Raw genomic sequence first — 23,619 nt, 5'->3', positions numbered from 1 at the left:
GCATAGGGGAGACGCAGTAGCATTTATTTATTGACAAAGAGCCTCAAGTACACATACACCGCACTGTACATTCACAGCTACACTGCTAACTTTTAGCTAACTACCTATGTCTCTGCTTTGGACGCAAGCATCATCACTCTCCCTCTCTCTTTGTCTCGCCCGCAACCTTTGTACTGATCTATTCCTGAAAGGAGCTGGTCTACTACTTTAACAATATTCTGTCTCAAACTTACTGCAGATCTTGCAGAGAAGATAAATCTGTGTAATTTGCTTGATTATTTGCTACTGCTGCCTCTAAACGCTTAATGTGCATTTAGTTTTACACAGGTATGCGCATGCATATAATGCTGCAAAATCAAAACTGAAAAGTCGAGTTAAGAACAGTTTGCCAAACACACAAGGATTCCAAGATTATCCTCAATGTACATGCACAAACCTCCAAGAAAGGGTCCTGTCTGCTCCACTTGACTAACTCCAGCCTTTGTCAACGGGACACAGCTACAACCATGAAAATGACAGAAACGACAGACACAATGGCTGGAAGGCAAGCTGGCTCCGAAGGACAATACCCAATACATCACAGGTAGGCAGTAAATCACATGATGAATGCAAACAGGCATCAGATCCTTTATGGGACAAATATTCAGTATTGTTCTAACTGATTAAACCTAACCTAACCTATTTTCAGCCTTATCATTATTATTATTTATTATCTAGCTTTATTTAGACAAGTACCTCTTGACTTGCTTGCCCTGACAGCACTTCAATGATTTCCAGTCTTGTAAATTGTTGAAATGAACGTTGTTTTAATTAGGGATGCACTGATTTATTGGCTGTATATCGGTATCAGACATTCACCTTGTTAACTGCCATCGGCCTATCAGCAAAAAGGATGACATTCACTGATGGCAAATGCTGATGTTTATCTGTCAGCTTTGTGCTGGCTAAATTGTTATTGCTGTTATTTGCCATCATTTGCCAGCAGGTTATAGTAACATCAGTAACAGCCACTGGTTGGACACGAGACCTGGCATGAGTAAAAGGGCAAGGTGTGCTGTGTTCACTAGTTTGTTTTCAGCTAAAAGTGAAAGATATGTCTCCGTGTGGGAGTATTTTAGTGTCTTGGAGAAAGATCCACGATATGTAGTTTGTAGGATGTGTTGTGATTCCTCGTGCCTGCAGGATGAAACCCAAAACATGTGGCATACTCACACTGGGCACCCGTGGGGATTTGTTGAAAACATTATTACACCTCTCTCCCTGTTTGAACAACTGACAAGAGAAGTCAGCTCATCTGAGACATGCAGATGTCATCCCCTCAGTGAGAGCCCTGAAATGTCTTTTAAGCAGGCAAGGAGGCTGACACAGACCATAGTGTCAAAACAACAAAGGCCAAATTATTAGAAGCTGTACACAAACGCTTTGATCAAATTGACCGAAATCCCATTTTCTGCATTGCAACCTCACTGGATCCCAGTATAAGGACCACGACTTCGATGAGGAAGTTAAACAACACGCAAAAACTATATGTACACAAATCTGATGGATAAGGCCTGCTGCTGGTTCTGTACATGAGACACACGGTAGAGAGAGTGCTGGTTACACACAGAGCAAGAGAGCAGGGGCGCACGGGCCAACGGTGAGGTAGTGGTGATTGACTGACAGGTGACTGTTGGTTTGTGCTTAAAGGTAACATTTTATTGTGTGAAAAACGCAAGACGTGAAAGACAGCCCTATTTATGTTTGTACTTATTCATAATTTATGATTTATTTATTTTATGATTTACTGCTTTTCTAATTGTGTATACATTTTGTGATTGTATTTAACTACATCTAATTTACTTTTCACAAAAGTTTTTTGTACTATTTAAAAAATTCTTCTAATTGAAAAACAAAACAAAAATTTCATTAAAAGTAATTTCATAAATTAGTATAATTTAATTTAATTTGTGATTATTCAAAGACAGTGTGTTGAGCTGAAACACTTTAAAACAGTTCAGTTATTTTTTATATTGATGTCTTTTTTTCTTTGCAACATAAAAAAGCGTTCCGCATCGGCCAAATTGTTATTCTAAACATTGGTATCTGCCCAGAATTTCACAATCGGTGTATCCCTTTTTTTAATGTGCAATAAAGGTATTAATGAAGCTCTTCCTTTAAATTTGTTGATGGTTTTTAAGAAGCATATCTGGTATGAATTTTAACAATAGCAACATGCACAGTGTTGTAATCATACAATAACACACTGATAGAGGTTTTTTGAGAATTTGTAATTAATTACAAGGCTATTTCTATATTTGCTTAAATCAATAACATAAAGACAAATATTTATTAACTGTTGCTGTCTTTGAAAACTGACAATGAAGGATCTAAAGATAGGTATTAGAGTTTGTGTTTTCCTCATGGGAAACCAGGGCGGTTCAGTGACATGAGTAAAAGAGGTGTAGCCCTAAGCTCATGGTTGATATCCACACAGACACGGTCCCATCACATGACATTTGGCTGACCAGAGGTTGAAATGTGATCAGTCAGCCAGTCAGGGACATTCGCCATTGTAGGGTCTGGCCTCACTGTTGCAGTCCAACCAGAAATGAACATCATGTTGTATTGAAGAAGACTTGAAAAAAATTGTATTCACTGAGGTAATAAATCAAGTTTATAGTCCTATAGACTTTAATACAATCTGACTTCTTTTTGCCAGTGGCGTTGCCTGCTGATGGTCATAAGATAGAATGCAGGTTTAAAACACGCATTGGCTACATCCATTATTATATACTGTCTATGGATTAGACCATAGCTGGTCAGGAAAGGGATTTAACAAACTGTCAATTTCACTTATGGGTGGGTGTTTTATTTTCACAATTGCATGGGTTGTAGTCAGTTATAAACCCGCTTATGACATGCTCAAGATTTTTTAAAATCATGTTTTATAATATGATTATGGTAAAATAAAACGTTTCTACTACTATGTCACTAGCATACCAATATGTTATAACTGCAGGAGAAGTTTCTGGCCAATCTGGCCAAAAATAAGTGTTTTAAGTGTTGTACAAATTTGAAAACTGGAGACATGAACTTTGAGTAACTTTAAGTAACTTCAAGTACTTTTTCTCAGTTATTCATATGACATGTGGCCATTCACTTTCGAGCAACACAGAGATTTAGCTGATGCTTCAATCAAGCAAAAACAGACAAGCCTGAAGATGCCTTCGTATTCATATAAATATTTATCTATTTTGCCACTCTGCTGGTAAACCTTGTCATCCCAGTGGCATGAGAAGGGGAGTTTATGAACAAACAGAAGAGTTGAAGATGTGATTATGTATATAAACAGTAGCTGAAAAAAATAAGAAAAGAGGACAATGCAGACAATCAAGAAAGATTACTTAACTGTCAATTAGAAAAAAAGAGGTAAAGGGAAAGAGTAGGCATGCAGGGAGATATATCACTACACAGAGGTACAAAGACAGTAAGCATAAGATGATGAGATGAGGTGAGGGATAAACAGGGAGGGCACTAACGTGCACTGAAGAGAAAATGTAGGAGATGAGGAGGAATGGATAGAGGGAATACACGGAGTTAGGCTCATCTGTGGCATTGGCAGTCAAGTCCATCTCAGTGATGCTGAGATGGACTTAAAAATCACTTATACATGACAGCACAGACATAAAATAGTGTTATCATGTATCAAGCACTGGCTGACATGGTTTATTTGAATTATGACTGTTTCATACCTGTACATGGAGAACATGTTTTACCTTGTGCAGTTCAATAATATTGTATTTTACTCATGAAACAGTGTTTGTTGATGAGGTGAAAATGAAGTGAATGTTTTTCAATATTTTCTATCTCTCACTTTGTTAGATAGAAGAAGATGAGGCACCAAGGCTACAATGGTTTCACGGAGTTGCTCGCCAAAGTCTAGTCATTAATCATCCTCACAAAACAGCATCCAGCAGCTTAAAGCTCTCCCCAGCCACCCAGAAGAGTTCTGCTCTCTGCACAGGCATCACACACACACACACACACACACACACACACACACACACACACACACACACACACACACACACACACACACACGACTGGTTACGTACAGTACACACAGCACACACAAACACAACCAGTTGCCAAGACACGTTTATTTTCCTCATGCTCCTGGTCTCTCTTTGCCAGGGTTTGACTAATGGCTTTATGAAGACTGATATGCAGCACTCATCAATAAAAATGCCAATAAACAATATTTTGTGCCAGTGGTCAATATGTTTACAGTCAAAACCCTGTGGCAAGATCTTAGTTAATTTTTATACTTTATAAATGAATACCTTAAACTTTTTTTACATCTCTTTTAGTATTTCTTCATTTGTAACTTTTCAACTCATGAGGACTTTTTTGAAGATTAAATGAACTAAGCTACACAAAGTTGAAGCTTAAAATATGGATGTTGCTGCAAACAAGCGACAAATTCTAAAATGAGGCTTCACACATATCTCCAAACCAACAGCACAGAAGAAAGAAGTTTCAAGTGGACACCCAAAGTCATGAGTTTACCAAGTGTGAAATACAATCACAAACTCCCCTTCTGTTCCTGAGTTTCAGTGTTTATTTATGGCCAGAAAATAGTTTTTGCATTTATACTACAGAAGTTGACCCTTGACCTTTTAGATATACAAATGTCATCCTGTTTGTCCCAAATTTAAATAAATTCCCTCAAGGTGTTCCTGAGATATCGTGTTCATGAAAGTGGGATGTACAGACAACCCGAATACATAATGCCTCCAACCACAGCTGTCGCCAGCGTGGAGACATAAAAATATTAAGACAATAACAGAAACACCTTACAATATGACACAGTATAATACAATAACATCAGCTATTATGACCTGCCAAACATGCTGCAGAACTGCCTCTATATCTCTGTGACAGTCTTAACAAAAATGTAACCCTATAATCGTCAGACAGGTCAGAGTTGTTACATTATTGTTCATGTTACGGTGTCCACCCAACATCCAACATAGTTATGTAACATGGGCAGTCATTTGAAAAACAAGCCTCCACTACTGAATGCTCTAACATAACTCACTGACTTAAAGATTGGACAGTCAAGTAGCCTGCAATAATGAATGATCATGACTTTGTTACTTTTATTGCTGCACACAGGGTCAGTCCAACTTCTCGTCCCTGTACTTTTATGAGGCAACCTGACAAAACTGTGATTTGTCCTTTTCATGCCTCAGTGTGTGACATTTACAGTACTGTTCATATGATTGCATCGTCATGCTCAGTTTTATATATTATTGTCTTGTACCCAGCAACAGATTTGTGGTTTGTGCTATGTGTCTGTGTTGTTGAATTTATTGATGTTGCAGTATGCTGTATGGATGTGAGTTAAAGGCCAGTTGTGTCACCACTTCACCACTTTGGTCCAAGCTGAAACATCTTAACAACTATTGGATGAGTCGTCATTTTTTTCAGACATTCATAGTCCGCAGAGGATGAATCTTAATGACTTGGTGGTCCCCTGACTTGCTGTGTAGCTCCACCAGTAGGTCAAAGAGTGGAATATCTCCCACTTGATGTACACGTAAATAGCAAAAGAGCACTTACCCAGTGTAAACAATATGATGAACTCCTCCCTGTGAAAGACACCTGTATGATTCATACTCTTCCCCGCAGACAGATATTCGGCCAATTACACACCTCATTGAATCCATTTTTGGTTTGTTATTCTGTCATGAACATGTATTTTTCCTTATTTTTTCTATTGCACACTTACCATTAACTTTGTCCTTATCAATCTGTTAGTGTGATTTAGGGAAAGACACAGGGGGTCAGTGAGGGAATAAAACTGAATGGATGTTGTTTGATCTTCTTGTAGTTTTATTTGTATTGAAAAGATAATTCTTTCTCTATCAATATTTTTACCGCTTTTAGATAAAAGAGCAGTTTTCATTCTGAGGATGTTCTGACTTACTTTATATACTTTTGAGTATTTTCTACACCAGTAACTTACTAAACTTCATTAACATTTCTTTGAAATCACTGCAAGATTTTGCTGCTCTTTGCACTCCTGCATGCAAAACTAGTTGGACTCTAGTAGAGAAACATCTCTGTTTAGTGCTAAGGAGATCTGTTTTAGGCACTGCAAAGATTCACAGCAACAGCAATAATCTCCACCCAGCTGTGTAAAGCCTTGGTCTCTTGATCTTATTTCTTTTGCCAGTGTCATAATGGCTGATTCCATTTCCTACGCTGCAGCACTATGAGTCTGGCAATGTGAGCGACTCCCCAGAAGGATACCACAGGTGAGCGTGGTGCTAAAAAATTAAAAGCTTGTCAGGAGCAATGGAAGAAATCAGTCCGTTATGAATATAGCCTTGATAAAGCATCAGCTGGAGCTGGAGAGAGGCCACAAATGGACATATAGTGTATAATAAAGTGCTGTTTGGAAATAACTCACTGAAGTCATGAATGCCTTTACTACTTCACTCTTTGTCTCAACTGGATATTTCTGTCCATTACATTAAAGAACATTAAAGAACATCAAAACTGGTGATTCATTTTCACCACAATGATGTTCTGAATCTACTTTGCTTTGAGTCAGTCTGTTCTTAAACCAGGATCTTAAAATTGGAATTTTGTCACATTAAAACATGAAAAAGCCCAGTTAATAAATTTAGAAACAAATCCAAGTGCCAGTGATGGCAACAAAACTAAATCTCATATCACAATAATACTGCTGTCCTTCCTGCCACAGACAAAGACCTAAACAGATGCTATCTATCGAATCATCGATCAACCTGCCCAAACAAAAAGCCACAAAGGTATTGGAAGCAAGTGAAGTGGAATGTGCATGTCAGTACTATAACTGATGATCACACTGGTTAAATGAGTTAACATTTTAGCTCTAATGGCAGTGGAGGATGAACTCACATGTTTAGCCAGCTCTGCAACCAGACAGATGCAGATGTCTAAGACAGCTATGACAAATGGTAACACCCCTAAACAAAGCAGCAACAGCAATCCTGGCAGCAATAATTCTGAGGTCAAAAAGGTCCCAGGCAAAGATACTAACAAAGAGATGCTGCATTCTCTGCAAGGCACGGGGGAGGGGAAAAGAGACAGCAAAAGAGAAAGCCATCTTTTCTCTCAGATGTGACTGTGATGAAAGGCATGCAGGGAGATTAATTTCCTAGAGGCGTGCCCGCCGTCTTGCCTGTTTTGACCCCAGTGAAGAGAAGATTGAATAGATAATTCTGCAGAAGCTCGGCACATTCTGCCCCAGACAGCCTCTGAATGAGCTACAGTATTTTCATGTTCACACCCTCCTGCTTCTTCCCTAGGGTGTGCATCAACGAGTCTTCTGACTGAACAAGACGACATGTACCATGGAGGATGATAATGAAACAGTCATCAAACATTATCGGTGCAGTAAAGCCAGTGGACAGCTCCAGGCCAAACTGAATGGCACATGCATACATAAGCCGAATACTAAGCAGCTGTGACAGTGCCACATAGTTATTTCTCAGTGTGCTGATATAAAGCCAGGTTTGAGGATGTCTAAAGCTTCAATAAGTCTTTGTACCCTAATTCCTTGTCATTAGAGAAATGTCCACACTCAACACCACAACGCTGGAGTCAGTGGAGTAAAACTGTGTAGGCAAAATTAAAACACAAGATGATATAAGGTGTATGCTAGTGAATACTGTATTATGTATTTTGTATTTTGAAACATTTTAAGCAGCCTCATCCTAAGCATTACTGTTTCCAGATATGTTTTACCTGAGGAGGCCCAGTAATTGGAATTTTTACTTATTACTTTCACAATTGTGGTGGAGCAATATGCTGGAATAAGCACCCTTAAATTCATGTGCAAATTAAATCTGTGTCATCTACATGTACATGTCTTGACACCTTCTCAGTGTTTGTCAAGTGCTTGTAAAGTTAGAGCGTGCTCATTAGTACTGCACAAGAAACTCAACAGATTTCAACTCTTGAAAAGGGACATTGCTGCCATATTAATTAATGTCACAGAATCTGTACTTAGACAAGGTCACATGTTGCAAAATGTTGCAGCAAAGGCAGTTCACCTGATTATTTCTTGCTCTTGAATTTTCTCCCTCTAATTATGCTTGGCAGTGTTGTCTGCATGCTGGTTAAAGCTGTATTTCCACTTCAGCCTTCATCCTGAGACAGAAGCAAGAGAGTGTGTCTAAAGATGATGCATAACTTATGGATGTTCAGTTTCACCAGAGCAACAGACAATAATTTCAATTATAAAATCTACTTGGATAAAATGTACACCATCAAAATATTGCTTTAAACTCTAAGATACCATCACATTAGTATGGTCAGCGTACTTTTATTTGCTACTTCTTTGCTTAAACTTACTTTCTGTACTTTAAGTTAATGACTTGTGTCTCAGCAACTTTCAGAGGATGTGCCTAAATTTGTTAGTTCAAATAACAGCAGGATATATAGGCATGTGCTGTAAATATGTAATATTTAGTGGGAGCTAGTTTGTGGACTTTTCAAGCTGTAATATACACTATTGCTGTAGAGAGCATTGGTGGAATTTCTTCTCCTGAGAGCTGAACGTGGGTGCAAAATTTTGAGATAAGGCAGATGTGATTTTTCATTGATTTTGAAGAGCCAATCCCAGCTGACATTGGGCGAGGGCAGGGTACACCCTGGACAGGACACCAGTCTGTCACAGGGCTGACATATAGAGACAGACAAGAGTGATACTTGACATTTGAAAAGTTTGGAGGGTAAACACATACATTTTGGGAGGTTGTCTTTTTTCTAACCTTTGCAAAACCAGAAACACTAATGCAGAAGTGTAAGGAATAGAAATAATATGTTTATAGTAATTATGGTTTCTTTATGGAAAGAAAATACAGGAAATGTTTTCGAACCATCATGAATAACAAAAATTATAACGAAACAAAAATAGCAGTAATAAAATCATATAATTACAGTATAAAAATATTGTTTAATAATTGTAAAATTATGGTTCATACCAAGAAAGCATATTGACTTGAATTGCAGAGTAGCACGCAGCAAATATGATGCCACATACACACCACCACTCTCCCTTTCACTCACACTTTACACACACATACACCCACATGCACACACACACACAAACACACACACTTAAGTTAAACACACTGTATATAGCATACTTGTAGAAAAAACATTTTTTACAACTTAGCAGCCGGCATCTATACAAGAAGCAAATGTCTTAATCAGTGCACTTTTATGCAACCAAACAATATGAGCATAAATTTTCTTCTGGGTGCAGCCTATTAGTAAGTCAATGTTAGTATGGGGTTATGATAAATCCAACCACACCAGTGAACCTGCACTAAGGAGAAGAAATGGATGGGTTCCCTCCCCTTGAAAGAAGCAATCAGGACCTCTTGTGGCTCACTATCTCCCTCATCACGGAGAAAATCCAGTTTCCAGAATCCAAAGAGTTTCAGGTGGTATCAATAACTTAGCCTGCATAACAATATAAAGTCCTTTTTGTATACAATCGTATAATTATGATCACCACGTCATCACATACAGTTTTATGCTACAAAGTCAAAAGGCATTTGAAAATGGCCTATTAAAAGTTTTTATTAGTGCTTACAGGACAGATTCTGGGCTTGAGGTAATCACTAGACTTTATAGAGGGCTTCAAGAGATTAAAACAGTAAATACGACTTACATGAAACTAAAAGGGGAAAGGGAAACTAACAGCTGCATTTCAGAGGAAATCTAGACAAAATATTGTGAATTTCATTGGAGAATATCAAGCTAAACCTCATGGAGATCGTTTCGCTGGAATTGTTTTAGGAGATATTTTATTACACCAGCTTCTGGGGGAGGTGTGGCTCCCAGGAAACCAATCATTAACTTGTTTTGTTCCAAAACATTTTGGTGTAAGATTTATTCAGAACTAGTGATCATATTTGGGACAAACATTACATTTAACTGGGACATCCTTCTTTTTTGGCTTGTATGCTCAACATCTATAAGCATTAAAACAAAATATTTATTTGTAATACTAAGTGTAGCTGCTAGAAAAGCAATCACAAAGAAATGGCTTAAGCCAGACACCCCATCTACAGAGGACTGGTACGATATCACTCATTAAATATATGTAATGGAAAGAATCACTTTCTCCATGATGATTTAGCAATCCAAATTTGAGGACATCTGGAAGGAATGGACAATGTATATTTCCCTGACACACCCTTCTTTTGTTTAAGCTTGTTTATTTAATTCTTTTATCTATTTTTATTTATTTTTTTAAGATACCCAGTTCACCCTTTTCTTGTTCTGTTTATTTTTTAATTGCATCGTAAAAAAAGAGAAATCCCTTTAAAATGAATTAACGGTGGAGACTATGTGTACTGTTGCTCTCACGTGATCCTAAACAACGTAAAAAATATATTTTTTAAAACATTATGATCACCTATGGCCATATCTTAGATGAAATCTATATTCTCAGGAAAGATACACACAATAGATACTATATTTATGGCAAGGCAATGCCAAACCACAGTTTACACATATTACAGCAGCATGACCCCGGAGTAGAAGAGGATTCAACAGGAGGGTAATGTTGCCACCCCCATCCAGCGGTGACAGCAGTTCGATCTGCTCCTTGAGTCTGCAGCAGTGGCACGGTGAGTGAGGATCCCTCATAACCTTGTTGGTATGCATCATTCAGGTATTACATACTGTCTCTGACAGTTGGGAAGAATGAAATAGAACAAGAGTTATGGATGTAACTATGGTTCTATGAATTCTGGATGACCAGCAGAGTTCACTGTCACTCAGAATGTAGATGAGACATAGGAGATCTGTAGGACGATTACTTGGTGACGGGTGCCTTTATCAGGGTGCTTGAGTCACCCAGGTCACACGTGACTTTGTTGGTGTTAGGTCCCAACCTCCTTTTGCAAATTTAAAAACATTCACAGCCTTTGCTCAGTACTTTGTTGAAGCACCTTTGGCAGCAATTACAGCCTCAAGTCTTTTTGAGTATGATACTACAAGCTTGGCACACCTATTTTTGGGCAGTTTCTCCCATTCTTCTTTGCAGAAGTGCTCAAGCTCCATCAGGTTGGATGGGGAGCGTCCGTGCACAGCCATTTTCAGATCTCTCCAGAGATGTTTGATCGGGTTCAAGTCTGGGCTCTGGCTGGGCCACTCAAGGACTTTCACGGTGTTGTCCCAAAGCCACTCCTTTGTTATCTTGGCTGTGTGCTTAGGGTCGTTGTCCTGTTGGAAGATGAACCTTTGCCCCAGTCCGAGGTCCAGAGCGCTCTGGAGCAGGTTATCATCAAGGATGTTTCTGTACATTGCTGCATTCATCTTTCCCTCAACCCTGACTAGTCTCCCAGTCCCTGCTACTGAAAAACATCCCCACAGCCTGATGCTGCCACCACCATGCTTCACTGTCGGGATGGTATTGGCCAGGTGATGAGCGGTGTCTGGTTTCCTCCAGACATGACGCTTGGCATTCAGGCCAAAGAGTTCAATCTTTGTTTCATCAGACCAGAGAATTTTGTTTCTCATGGTCTGAGAGTCCTTCAGGTGCCTTTTGGCAAACTCCAGGCGGGCTGTCATGTGCCTTTTACTGAGGAGTGGCTTCCGTCTGGCCACTCTACCATACAGAGCAACAGAGCAACGCTGGAGCACTGTCAGAGTGACCATCGGGTTCTTGGTCACCTCCCTGACTAAAGCCCTTCTGCCCCAATCGCTCAGATTGGCCGGGCGGCCAGCTCTAGGAAGAGTCCTGGTGGTTCCAAACTTCTTCAATTTACAGATGATGGAGGCCACTGTGCTCATTGGGACCTTCAATGCTGCAGAAGATTTTTCTGTACCCTTCCTCAGATCTGTGCCTCCATACAATCCTGTCTCAGAGGTCTACAGACAATTCCTTGGACTTCATGGCTTGGTTTGTGCTCTGACACGCACTGTCAACTATGGGACCTTGGCCATGGCAAAGGCTGTGAATACATATGTACATGTGATTTTTTGGTTTTTTATTTTTAATATATTTGCAAAAATTTCATGCAAACTTTTTTTTAACTTTTTGATTATGGGGTATTGTGTGTAGAATTTTGAGGTAAAAAATGAATTTAATCCATTTTGGAATAATCCATTTTGGGTATTGTGTGTAGAATCTTGAGGTAAAAATGAATTTCATCCATTTTGGAATAAGGCTGTAACATAACAAAATGTGGAAAAAGTGAAGCGCTGTGAATACTTTCCAGATGCACTGTACATGAAAGTGGGAATGGGATTTGCTTTCTCCCCCAATAGCAATTCAGTACTGCTTGATTCGACCAATTAAGAAAACAGACTTAACAGACACATAAATCAACCAAATAACTAATAAATAAACAACAAACAACCGGAAAGCAATAGGAAAATAATGTTATAATTAAATATTAAATAAAATGTAATTTTTAATAAAATTAGGAAACTCTGTTTCTACTGGTTTACACTTGCAAACATTACATCAGTTTCTATGCCCAATTAAGACTCAAACTGTTGTATTGTATTTTTAATTTGACAACTTTCCCTGGTTAAAATGAGGGAAAAGCATTGTATGCATGTGTATTCTCATTAATCTTGTCTCTCCCTGATTTATTTTAATGCATGCAAAATGCTGCTCTTTGACCTCTGTGACTGCATTAAATACAATGTATTATTTCCCTTTGCAAATGTAAAACCACTAAAACATGACACAACTATATTTTTTTTATATATAGATGTGCATATCAGATGAGCAGTAATAAAAAACCCACACCACTTCCAAGGGCATAATCATTCTGCATTTCTTAAAAAACAAGAATATGTCAAAACTCATGGCTGAACCGTGTGTGATCAATGAGCAGAACTGAAGGATGTAAACTGTTGAGGAACTAGACTAGATAGAACTGTTTGCGCCAATTCATTTTGAAAGAGCAACGGCCAATAGGGAAACTCCTTCACTTGGCCAGCTGACCAGTGTTGTGTCTTCATCACTCAGTCAATCAGTCAGTCAGTAAAGTCAGTCACTAAGGCTAGCCCCAATGTTGCAGCTAGCCAATAAATAAATGATGCCCCATACAGATACACATGGACTGTCTGCTAGCAGATGATTAAACTATGTATTTATGTGCAGACACCCACTTTAATGATCACTGAACATTGAAAGTCTGCTCACTGATTAATCTGCACTGCTTGTGTTTACAGGACATCAACCTGACATCTGCAGACAGCTGGTGTTTGCTTCCTGGCAGGAACAGACTGAATAAAGTAGAATTCCCACACTGTCCACCTCGATGGCCTCACATCTCACAGCCAAAGATAATATCTCTTCAAAAAACATAAATTGAGCCTCAGGTGGATGCCAGAGTCAGATCACCATCCTGAGTCACCACAGTCCTGTAAACTGCTGCAGGTGCACATAGACTATAACTGAAAATAATCTTTTTGATTTCAACGAAGTAGACATATTAGACATAATGGAGCCTGAACTGAGCCACTTACAACAAGTAACCACTGCAGACACAGATGAACATGTTGCAAATATCGATCATGGGATTTTGAGAATCAATACTGACTCATTCAAATAAAGGTCAAGTTAATGAAAATATTTTTTCTAGGCAGCCCTAAACCTACTTTGTAGATGTGTATGTTTTATATGTTTCTTCTTTTCAACAGTGTTCAAGTCTGTTTCGTAACCACCAACCCCTTCACTTTTTTGCTTTACCTTTACAACCTTTCCTGCCGAGTTCAGATGTCACTGCAGGATCACACAGGTTGCTTTTGTGCTAACAGCCGGGTCCAACCATTCTGACTTAATTTATTTTAAAGGTGTCAACGTCTGTTTCCATTGTATAATTTCATTTCTTTCCACAAACACTAGCTTTCTGTCCTTTCTTTAGGTACTGTGAATGCCATTTGCCACTGCTGAATAATTTTTATATGTTGCGCTTACTTCATTTTTCTAAGATTCTACAGATTAGTTTTTAAAAAAAATTTACTGTTCAGTCACACCAACTTGTTTATTTAAGTTGCCAACACCTGGAAAGAAGTGAAGTTTACTTGCCATTTACCATTTTTATATTGTGTTTACTTACCAAAATGAAGTATACAAATACATTTTACATAAACTTAACAATAAAATATAAAGAATACATACTCAGATACATACAACAAATAGTAAAGTTTACTTCACTTTATCCAGCCAATAAGTTTCCTAATTTTTTCTTAAATAAGGCTACGTCCACACGACTACATTTGTGTTTTAAAATGCATCTGTTTTGCTACATTTTCACCTGCTGTCCACACTACTCCGGTTTTCGAGCCCTGAAAACAAAGCGTTTAGAAACCACTGCTAACCCTGTGTTAGATTGTAAACTTGAGGGTTATGTTGTAGTCCGTATGATGAAAAAGCGATGACATAGTCTCGCTCGCTGATCGGGTCTTATGAGCCTCAACTACCAGTGGTGAAAGCAACATGAGTACGATTGCAAGTCTTACTGACCATTTTGTCTTTGCAAGCTTGCAAGTTGTTCAGTTAAATTCTGCATGTAAACGCTACAACTGCCTTTCCTTTCCTCATTCACAGAATTGCAACCAATCAACTGAGTACAACTGAGAGTAGACAATCTGCTTCCTGGTTACACCGGCTCGCGCATGCCCAGTGTATGTGAATAGTCTTGTATGTATGCATTTTCAGGTGTGATAGTATGGACGCAGATCATTTCTGATATTTCTATCAAATGAATATCAAATCAGAAGGCGATTGTTTGATTTCAAAATGCCATTTTAAAACAAAAGGACAGTAGTGTAGTCTTAGTCTTAGACTTAGTGTAGTCTAAGACCAGCCTGTCAAAGTTACAGAAATCTCTCATAATGTAAAAAAAAAAAAGTATTTAAGATAAGCAGCCATACAGGGTTATATTAGAATGAAATAACAGTCTGATCTTACATTTTCCCTTCTACATCTCTTCTTCTTCTTTTATCTTCTAATAATGCCGTACCCTGGAATTCAGGGAAAATCCTCTTTCTTTATTTACATGTTTTCTACAGCAGTCTTTGCTGGTGAGGATGCTGACTTTTTGCCTTGGACATGCAGCTTTAGCTTCAGTCTTTTAGCCATCATGAAGCCATCAAGTGAATTATAAAGGTGCCTTTCACAAGATTTCCTGTTTCTAAACGAGTCAGATAGAAACATTAAAAAGTCAGTCAGAGTGTGTGTTTTTGACCCAGTAATGTTAGGTTAATTATCTTAGTAAATGTGCCAACAAAACTCATCATTTCAGCTGGGAATACTGATAGCTGCAGGCTATACACAAAAGCCCTGCCTTTTTCTACCCCTGCCTGAAATCACCAATTCAAAATTTAATAGATGATAAACCTGCCTTTGTTATGAGTATAAAATACATATGTACTGTGTGAGCATGAAAAGCGTAGCAACAATAACTAACTGGTCAATGGTGAGTGAGCCAGTTCTACACAAAGCCTGAGCAGTTGTTCACTTTTTCTTTAACTCAATTTAAGTTTTAGGCAACTCATATCCAACTTAAACTCAACTGTGCACTGGCACTTCAGCATCAGTCTAAATCTGCTTTTCTGTTTAAAGCTACTTAGTAAGTTATATTGCATTTTATGTTTACTAATAAGAAATTAACAAGCATAGCCAATAATCATCTCTTTGGTAGATTGAATACAGTATAAATTCAGTGAGCCCACAAATGTCTTCCAGTCCTCTCAAGTCCAGCCTTTCAGCTCTAATCCAGTGATATGTGTATGCTACGGCTTGAGCTGTAATTATTGTTATCATAACGGAAACAGAGAGAGAGGGCCTTAACTTAAATTATGCTTGCACTATTATTAACACAGTTGCATTCACCTAGAAGAGTGAAAAAGAGCTCAAACCAAGAGAGATTTATAATAGACAGTCATAATAATCATATGTAAAAAGACAAGTATTTTATAATTATACATATCACTAATGCCTGTGTTGATGTACATCTCTTTGGAGTGAATATTATAGACCAGTGGCTAGAAAAGGGAAAAGCAGCATAATGTGAAAACAGAAAATTGCTCACAGGTAACTAGTGCTTATCTGTCACTGTCAGTATGTAGACATCTTATATTAGGACTAAAAACATGCAATACAGACATTGTGCAATATACTTTTAACTATGCTGCTGCCTTCTATTGCTGTACTTCCACTGATAGTACACTGTTTTACACTGTATATATGCCTTTTTATTATCTATTGTTTCATATATTGTGTTGTCTGTTTTTTCTGTCCTGTGCTAGTGTGTATTTTTGATCTTGAGTCTGCTGTTTTTCCTTGATGAGATGTCAAACAGAATCTCACTGTAGATACTACACTGACAATAAATTTCTTAATTCTTTTATCCTTTATCCTTTATCCTATTGAACATCCCATCCTCACACAAGCTCAAACGGTCTAACATCTCTGTAAGTCCGAACAGAAGGCAGCATATATTTACCCTGCTGCTGGTATAAATGATTCACATCCATCATCGGTGGACTAACTTTCTTTATTTCCAGTCCATCTGCTCTGACAACCCTCTTCAAACATGAAACATTCAGCATCACAGCTAATGAAACTGCTGGTAGTCTTGCGGCTAGATGTTTGCTTTGCTTGTGTTGGCACATAGTTAGAGGGTGTCATCTTTAATTTGGGCCCTGGTGGAAATGTGACATGAAATAAGAAACCTGCAGCATTTTTCTCCATCACTAAATGGTTGTTTGCATGTGCAGGTGTGTGCCCGCAGCATCTCTCATCTCTTAATATGCCTGTGCCAGACAAATTTCCCTACTATAGCTGAGTGCATCATCCACATAAATGCTAATGCACACTGAAAAAGGATTTCATACAAGCAAGAAACGATATAAGTCCCTGGCAGACAACCCTTCAGTTCAACAATACCTTCAAAGAAGGCCTTCCTATGCTTCATATGATTAATGATCAACAGTATGTCATATTAATTAGAGGAAGTCATGTTTCCTCTGCAGGACTTCCTCAACCTCTGCAGCTGGGATCGCATTTTAAATCACATTTTCATGTGTGATCTAAGTCTGATTATATGACCTGAAACCTTTCAACAGAAGCTGTGGCTGAAAACTGTTACTCAATAAACTGGTAAAAAAAAAAGTGCACGTGGGTGTGTATGTGTGCCTGCCACCTACTCACTAACAGCTAACCCAGAAGGCAAGTGCCCACACAAAGCTCCATCCCACTGGTGCTGTAACCAAATCCCTGAGAGAAACTGTGCACAAACATTCACGCTCAGTGCAGAGATGCATTTCATTTGCTGTTTAGCTACAAAGATGGAAACATACTGAGAAGAATTGAGGTTTATGATGTACTCAGGAGTTTGCACCTGTTTGGTGTTGCCATAATTGTAATTGCAGTTCCAGTGTACCTCAAATGAGTAAGCTCATTTAAAGAAATTGTGTATGTGGAGTTGCACTGACATAAAGATAAATAATAATATATGGACAGCTAGCAAAGTAATGAATAAAGAATCATAGCATCTGGCATTATCAGATCATAAAAGAGAGTTATAATTAAAGACAATTTTGAAAACATAAATAAAATCATTGTGATTCAATCTAAATTGCATTTTAAGGGATTATGGCACCTGTCTGACATCAGAATCCTTAAGTACAGTGCATCTGGAAAGTATTCACAGCGCTTCACTTTTTCCACATTTTGTTATGTTACAGCCTTATTCCAAAATGGATTAAATTCATTTTTTACCTCAAAATTCTACACACAATACCCCATAATGACAAAGTGAAAAAAGTTTGCTTGAAATTTTTGCAAATATATAAAAAATAAAAAACAAAAAAAATCACATGTACATATGTATTCACAGCCTTTGCCATGACACTCAAAATTGAGCTCAGGTGCATCCTGTTTCCACTGACCATCCTTCAGATGTTTCTACAACTTGATTGGAGTCCACCTGTGGTAAATGCAGTTGACTGGACATCATTTGGAAAGGCACACACCTGTCTATATAAGGTCCCATAGTTGACAGTGTGTGTCAGAGCACAAACCAAGCCATGAAGTCCAAGGAATTGTCTGTAGACCTCGGAGACAGGATTGTATGGAGGCACAGATCTGAGGAAGGGTACAGAAACATTTCTGCAGGATTGAAGGTCCCAATGAGCACAGTGGCCTCCATCATCCGTAAATTGAAGAAGTTTGGAACCACCAGGACTCTTCCTAGAGCTGGCGGCCCAGCCAATCTGAGCGATTGGGGCAGAAGGGCCTTAGTCAGGGAGGTGACCAAGAACCCGATGGTCACTCTGACAGTGCTCCAGCGTTGCTCTGTGGAGAGAGGAGAACCTTCCAGAAGGACAACCATTTCTGCAGCACTCCACCAATCAGGCGTGTATGGTAGAGTGGCCAGACGGAAGCCACTCCTCAGTAAAAGGCACATGACAGCCCGCCTGGAGTTTGCCAAAAGGCATCTGAAGGACTCTCAGACCACGAGAAACAAAATTCTCTGGTCTGATGAAACAAAGATTGAACTCTTTGGCCTGAATGTCAAGTGTCATGTCTGGAGGAACCAGACACCGCTCATCACCTGGCCAATACCATCCCTACAGTGAAGCATGGTGGTGGCAGCATCATACTGTGGGATGTTTTTCAGCAGCAGGAACTGGGAGACTAGTCAGGGTTGAGGGAAAGATGAATGCAGCAATGTACAGAAACATCCTTGATGATAACCTGCTCCAGAGCGCTCTGGACCTCGGACTGGGGTGAAGGTTCATCTTCCAACAGGACAACGACCCTAAGCACATAGCCATGATAACAAAGGAGTGGCTTCGGGACAACTCTGTGAATGTCCTTGAGTGGCCAGGCCAGAGCCCAGACTTGAACCCGATTGAACACCTCTGGAGAGATCTGAAAATGGCTGTGCACGGACGCTCCCCATCCAACCTGATGGAGCTTGAGAGCTTCTGCAAAGAAGAATGGGAGAAACTGCCCAAAAATAGGTGTGCCAAGCTTCTAGCATTATACTCAAAAAGACTTGAGCCTGTAATTGCTGCCAAAGGTGCTTCAAGAAAATATTTAGCAAAGGCTGTGAATACATATGGACATGTGATTTTTTTATTTTTTTTTTATATATTTGCAAACATTTTAAGCAAACTTTTTCCACTTTGTCATTATGGGGTATTGTGTGTAGAATTTTGAGGTAAAAAATGAATTTAATCCATTTTGGAATAAGGCTGTAACATAACAAAATGTGGAAAAAGTGAAGCGCTGTGAATACTTTCCAGATGCACTGTATATTAAGGCTCTCTTCCTCCTCTGATCAATATGTCCACCAGGTGCAGAATATAACATGTACTCATAAAACATAGATTCCAGTCATCATTTTTATCATGAGTAGAGTAAAGTGCCATTAGCAGCCGTGTTACCTTGCTGGCACTGACCATAAAGGAAAACTGCACTATGCAATAGTTTCATTCTCTCACAAAGGCTCCTTAGGGATCAGTTGTGTACATTGCGGAGGTAATATCTGCAGCCACAAAGGGAAATCTACACCATTAGTCCTAGCTTTAGCACTTTATTCGAGTTAGATCTGGGTTGTGATAACTTTAACGATGCTAAACTGAACCTGTGAGATAAAAAACAAAAGGCAGCACTAACGCATAAACTTAAATGCCAAGAATTAATGCCTGCCACCCCTTATGAAAATGAGCATAGCCTTGTGTACAGGATCTGACTGAGTGACAGCTTAATAATTTCCAGCTCAGTGCAATATTATAAAAGGTTTGCCTTTCCAAAAAAATCCTAAACCCTGAAATAGAAAGGCCTTTGGGGCCATGCTAGCAATTTACATGCAGCTCTCACTCAAGCAATATGCCAAATTCCTCAATGGCAGCGGTGAATTTATTGATTTAATCACGAACAGTTGAAAGATACAAACTTAACCAAATGATAGTCATCAGAGGTAACCAGAGGTAACACTGCAGAAACACATATCTAAATCATTAGGAAAATGACACAGGTTAAATATCCAGGGCTTTCTGTAAATACAATGAAACATGTACACTAGAGATGCGTAGCACTGTTTACATAGCACATTATTATTTTCATTGTTGGTTAATCTATCAATTAATTTTCAATAAATTGATTTAGTGTTAAAAATAATACAACTAAAGGTGTCAACTTGCTTTCCTGTGTACCCATGAGTCAAATAATAAAAGCCTCTACAACCAGAAACATTTGAGGAGCTGTTAATAAGAGACATTTGGTATTTCTACTTGGATGAACTGATTAACAAAACTGCCATCAATTCATCTTCTGTCCATGGATTAATTGATTAATCATTGATTAATCATCTGATTGGTTTAGGACAGGAATCAGGGATCAAGCCTATGACTGAAGCACTATCTACCACTGAGTTTACTCCACTGGAAAAAAAATAAACCACTGCATTTGTGAGAATGGGCAGATTTGTTTCCTTTTCTGTGGGGTACTGCACAGCCAGAGATAGTGAAGTTTCAGCACCAGAGAGTGGACAGCTCCACATCTTCACACTCGAAGACCCACTGATTTATCCATACATGATAAGAGATTGTAAGCAGATGAAATTCACTAGTATTTCATCTTTGGCTACATAACTTGAACTCACTGCACATGCAATTCAACTTTCCTCAGATCTGCTTTAAGTTGCACAAAAACAAACCTCACTGTATAAAATTCAGACCATAGAAACACAGTTCTTGGTCGGGGAGAAAGAGATCATCTCACCAGGACATAACCATGCTCCTGCTCAACTATTACCATCATTCACAAATAGAGGCATCTTTGGGTCGTAAGCACTGTATGCTGAAATGATTATGCAGCCCTATGTTCTAGCCCTCATAATTGCATTATAACCAGTTTAGCTTACAAAGAAAAATTATATCCACAAATGGGTCAATTGGAAGGATTAAAAGAGTGACTAGTCACAAAAGAAAATGTTCTGTTTCAGCATAAACCTGAATTTGCTGTATACAATTAACGCGATGCTTGTCGGTATGTGACTGATACAGGACTTTACATTCCATGCCAAAAAATGGCAGGCAAAACTACATTGCAAATGTGGCATGGCATTTGACTGTTTTTGTTGCTTATAGGGAAAACCTATTTTTGATTAAAATAGCACTTAAACACCTTCGCGAATGAATAGATAGTTAGTTTAATAGATAGTTTATTTACAAATTCGTCATCGGCATAATTCTCCTATCTATGGCAGTATTCTCAAGAAGTCAGAAGCCTTACAACTGATTCATGCTGCTTGCTGCAACCCAAATTTGTGGAGGAGGGTTATTTACTGTTCAAAGTTTCAGTTAATAGTTGAAATTAAGTTCAGCTAAGTGCATTAAACCCATCCCGAAGTGTAGTGCTGCCTGGGAATTTGTAAAGCTCCTTAAATCTCACCTAAATACGTTTATATCACTGATGGTAAATGAGGCAACATTAAATTGTGGGACTTTTGAGTGAAGTTTGGCGTAAGAACCTCCTTATTTGAAACAGTGGAACGTATCGGGGCGAGGGTTATTGTCGAGAAACTAAAGGCTGTACGCCCTCAAACTCGAGTAAAATAGCTGTGAATAGTGTGCAGTCATTAGGATATAGCCTCGCTCTGTAACGACGTAAGTAGCAGAAAACGCAGAGAGTAAGACACTCACCATGGAGGGATATAATCCGAAGATGGTGAGGGAAAGGGCGGGATACAGGACGCTCAACAGGACCCGCATGCTGACGGGCTCCGGCCAGCCACTTTGCTCCAAGGTGCAGTCCTCTATTATAGAGCTCCTGTCCTGTTTTTCACCTTAGCGATTTTTTTTTATCGCTGTCGAACCGCAGAGAGAGCGCTCCGGCGGCGGCACAGCGACCACACGTTCACCAGCATCACACAAACCGGTCGGCGGTGCTCCGACTGAGGGCAGTGTCGAGGGAAAAGTTTTAAGCGAGGGGGGAAATATTCAGATATTTCAGGTCCAGCAGACTGCAGGGGAGGCGCAGCAAGGCTGTGACATCACTCGGGTTTGGTGGGGTTTATAATCTATCTATCTATCTATCTTCAAATTCTCCTTCAGATTTTGTCCAACCAAGAAATCTTGTTGATTTTACTGCCCACCCCTTGTGACATTGAGTTTCTAGTTATGAAGCTCTGTGTACTGATGACAGTGATAGTTAATAAAATATAATAGCATAATATTGTAATAAACTAATGAACCACATCACAACAAAACAAAGAATAATTGTTATTTTTCAAATGTGTATCCATCAACAGTTACAGTAATACTGGTCCAGTGTATCTGCTATTGGCACCGTCTATCCAACTGGCCTTAACAAACTTAAACAATAAATAATCATGTTGAGCATTGTGCTGGCAGAGATCCAGAGCAGGTGCTTCAGGGATGTATAAAGCAGCTCCCCATCCCACAAGCCAAGAAATATTTTTTTTACTTCGTACTTTCATATAGCCTATTGCCACTATCCTTCAAGAAACAAAGCAGACAAGAAACAGGGTTCACAATAACAAAAACCCATCACTGATAAAAGAATAAGGTTGCTCACATTTTCTGCAGGGAGAGAGGGAAGCAATTCAGGGGCCACATTCGTTGTGACTCTCACCCAGAGCAAGAGTTAAGAGATTTTTGTTTACAGGGCTGACAAGAGAGCTCTGCATATATGTGTGGTTACCTTTATATAGTTTTATAGATATCTCTTGCATACACATATTCATGAAACTGTTCATCAGTTTAGCACCAGTCGGGAGATGAGATACAGACTAGTATAGTGTAGTGCACTGTCTAGAAAAGCAGCTGTACAGTGCCATGGGATACAGTGCTGGTAGTCGTAGTAAGCTGGATTCCTGACAGTCATGGTCTTCAGCTGTGTGACGCTGCCCTTGGGCTTCTCGCCCTGTGTCAAATTTATTTAGAAAGCCCAAAATGACAAATCACAAATTTGCCTCAAGCGGTTCATACAGCATAATATACATAATATACAGCACTATACAGCACAACGACCTGCTCTGTCCTTAGACTCTTGAATAGGACAAGGTACCTCCCCCCCAAAAAACTTTTTAAGGTGAGAAATAACTTTTGGTGTCATCAGGAAGAATCTCCCTCTTCTCCTTCTCTATGTTGTGTTGTGCATTTTCTCCTGATTTTGTTTGTATTTGTTTTGCTGCTTTGAATGTCTCTTCTCCTTTTAACTGTCTCATTTCTGTCTTTATGTTTTCATACACTTGTTTAACCAATGCAGACAACAAGCTGCCCCTGTTACAAATGCAATTCATTCTTGTTGAGGAGCACTCTCAGTGAGAGGTTAGTATAGCTTTATGGATGTTTTAACTGGTAGATTGTCACGCGAAGGTTGACTCTTTGCTGAAGAAATACAAACGGGTGAAAGTAATAATCCTGTGGAAGACTGTTCTGTTGTATTCTATTTGTTACCAGGATCACCTGTATGTTCTTGTTGGCGGGGATACTGTGATACTGATAACAATGTAGCCTAGACTGTTAGTGTGGAGTGAAACCCTAATAGCCCGTATAGGT

The 23,619-nt window shown here is 39.0% G+C and overlaps 1 protein-coding gene across 3 annotated transcripts in view; it reads right to left on the bottom strand.

Annotated features, from left to right (window-relative positions):
* Nucleotides 1-22,126, bottom strand: part of olfm3a (olfactomedin 3a) — a 52,488-nt gene extending 30,362 nt beyond the window's left edge. For 2 of the 3 annotated variants that reach the window (XM_071485870.1, XM_071485872.1), the window contains exon 1: nucleotides 21,739-22,126. In XM_071485870.1, coding sequence (XP_071341971.1) covers nucleotides 21,739-21,807 — 69 coding nt within the window. In that variant the 5' untranslated portion in view covers nucleotides 21,808-22,126. Of the gene's footprint in view, nucleotides 1-8,090; nucleotides 8,188-21,738 lie in introns of all 3 variants that reach the window. The other variant, XM_071485873.1, reaches the window with a different exon arrangement.
* Between the last annotated feature and the right edge of the window lie 1,493 nt (nucleotides 22,127-23,619).

This window comes from Trachinotus anak, unplaced genomic scaffold (assembly GCF_046630095.1).
Source record: "Trachinotus anak isolate AG129_WGS33_773 ecotype Australia unplaced genomic scaffold, CSIRO_AGI_Tana_v1 ptg000009l, whole genome shotgun sequence".
NCBI classification, from domain to species: Eukaryota; Metazoa; Chordata; class Actinopteri; order Carangiformes; family Carangidae; genus Trachinotus; species Trachinotus anak.
Note: the sequence above shows the minus strand (reverse complement) of the source record. Positions and strands in the feature narration are given on the sequence as shown.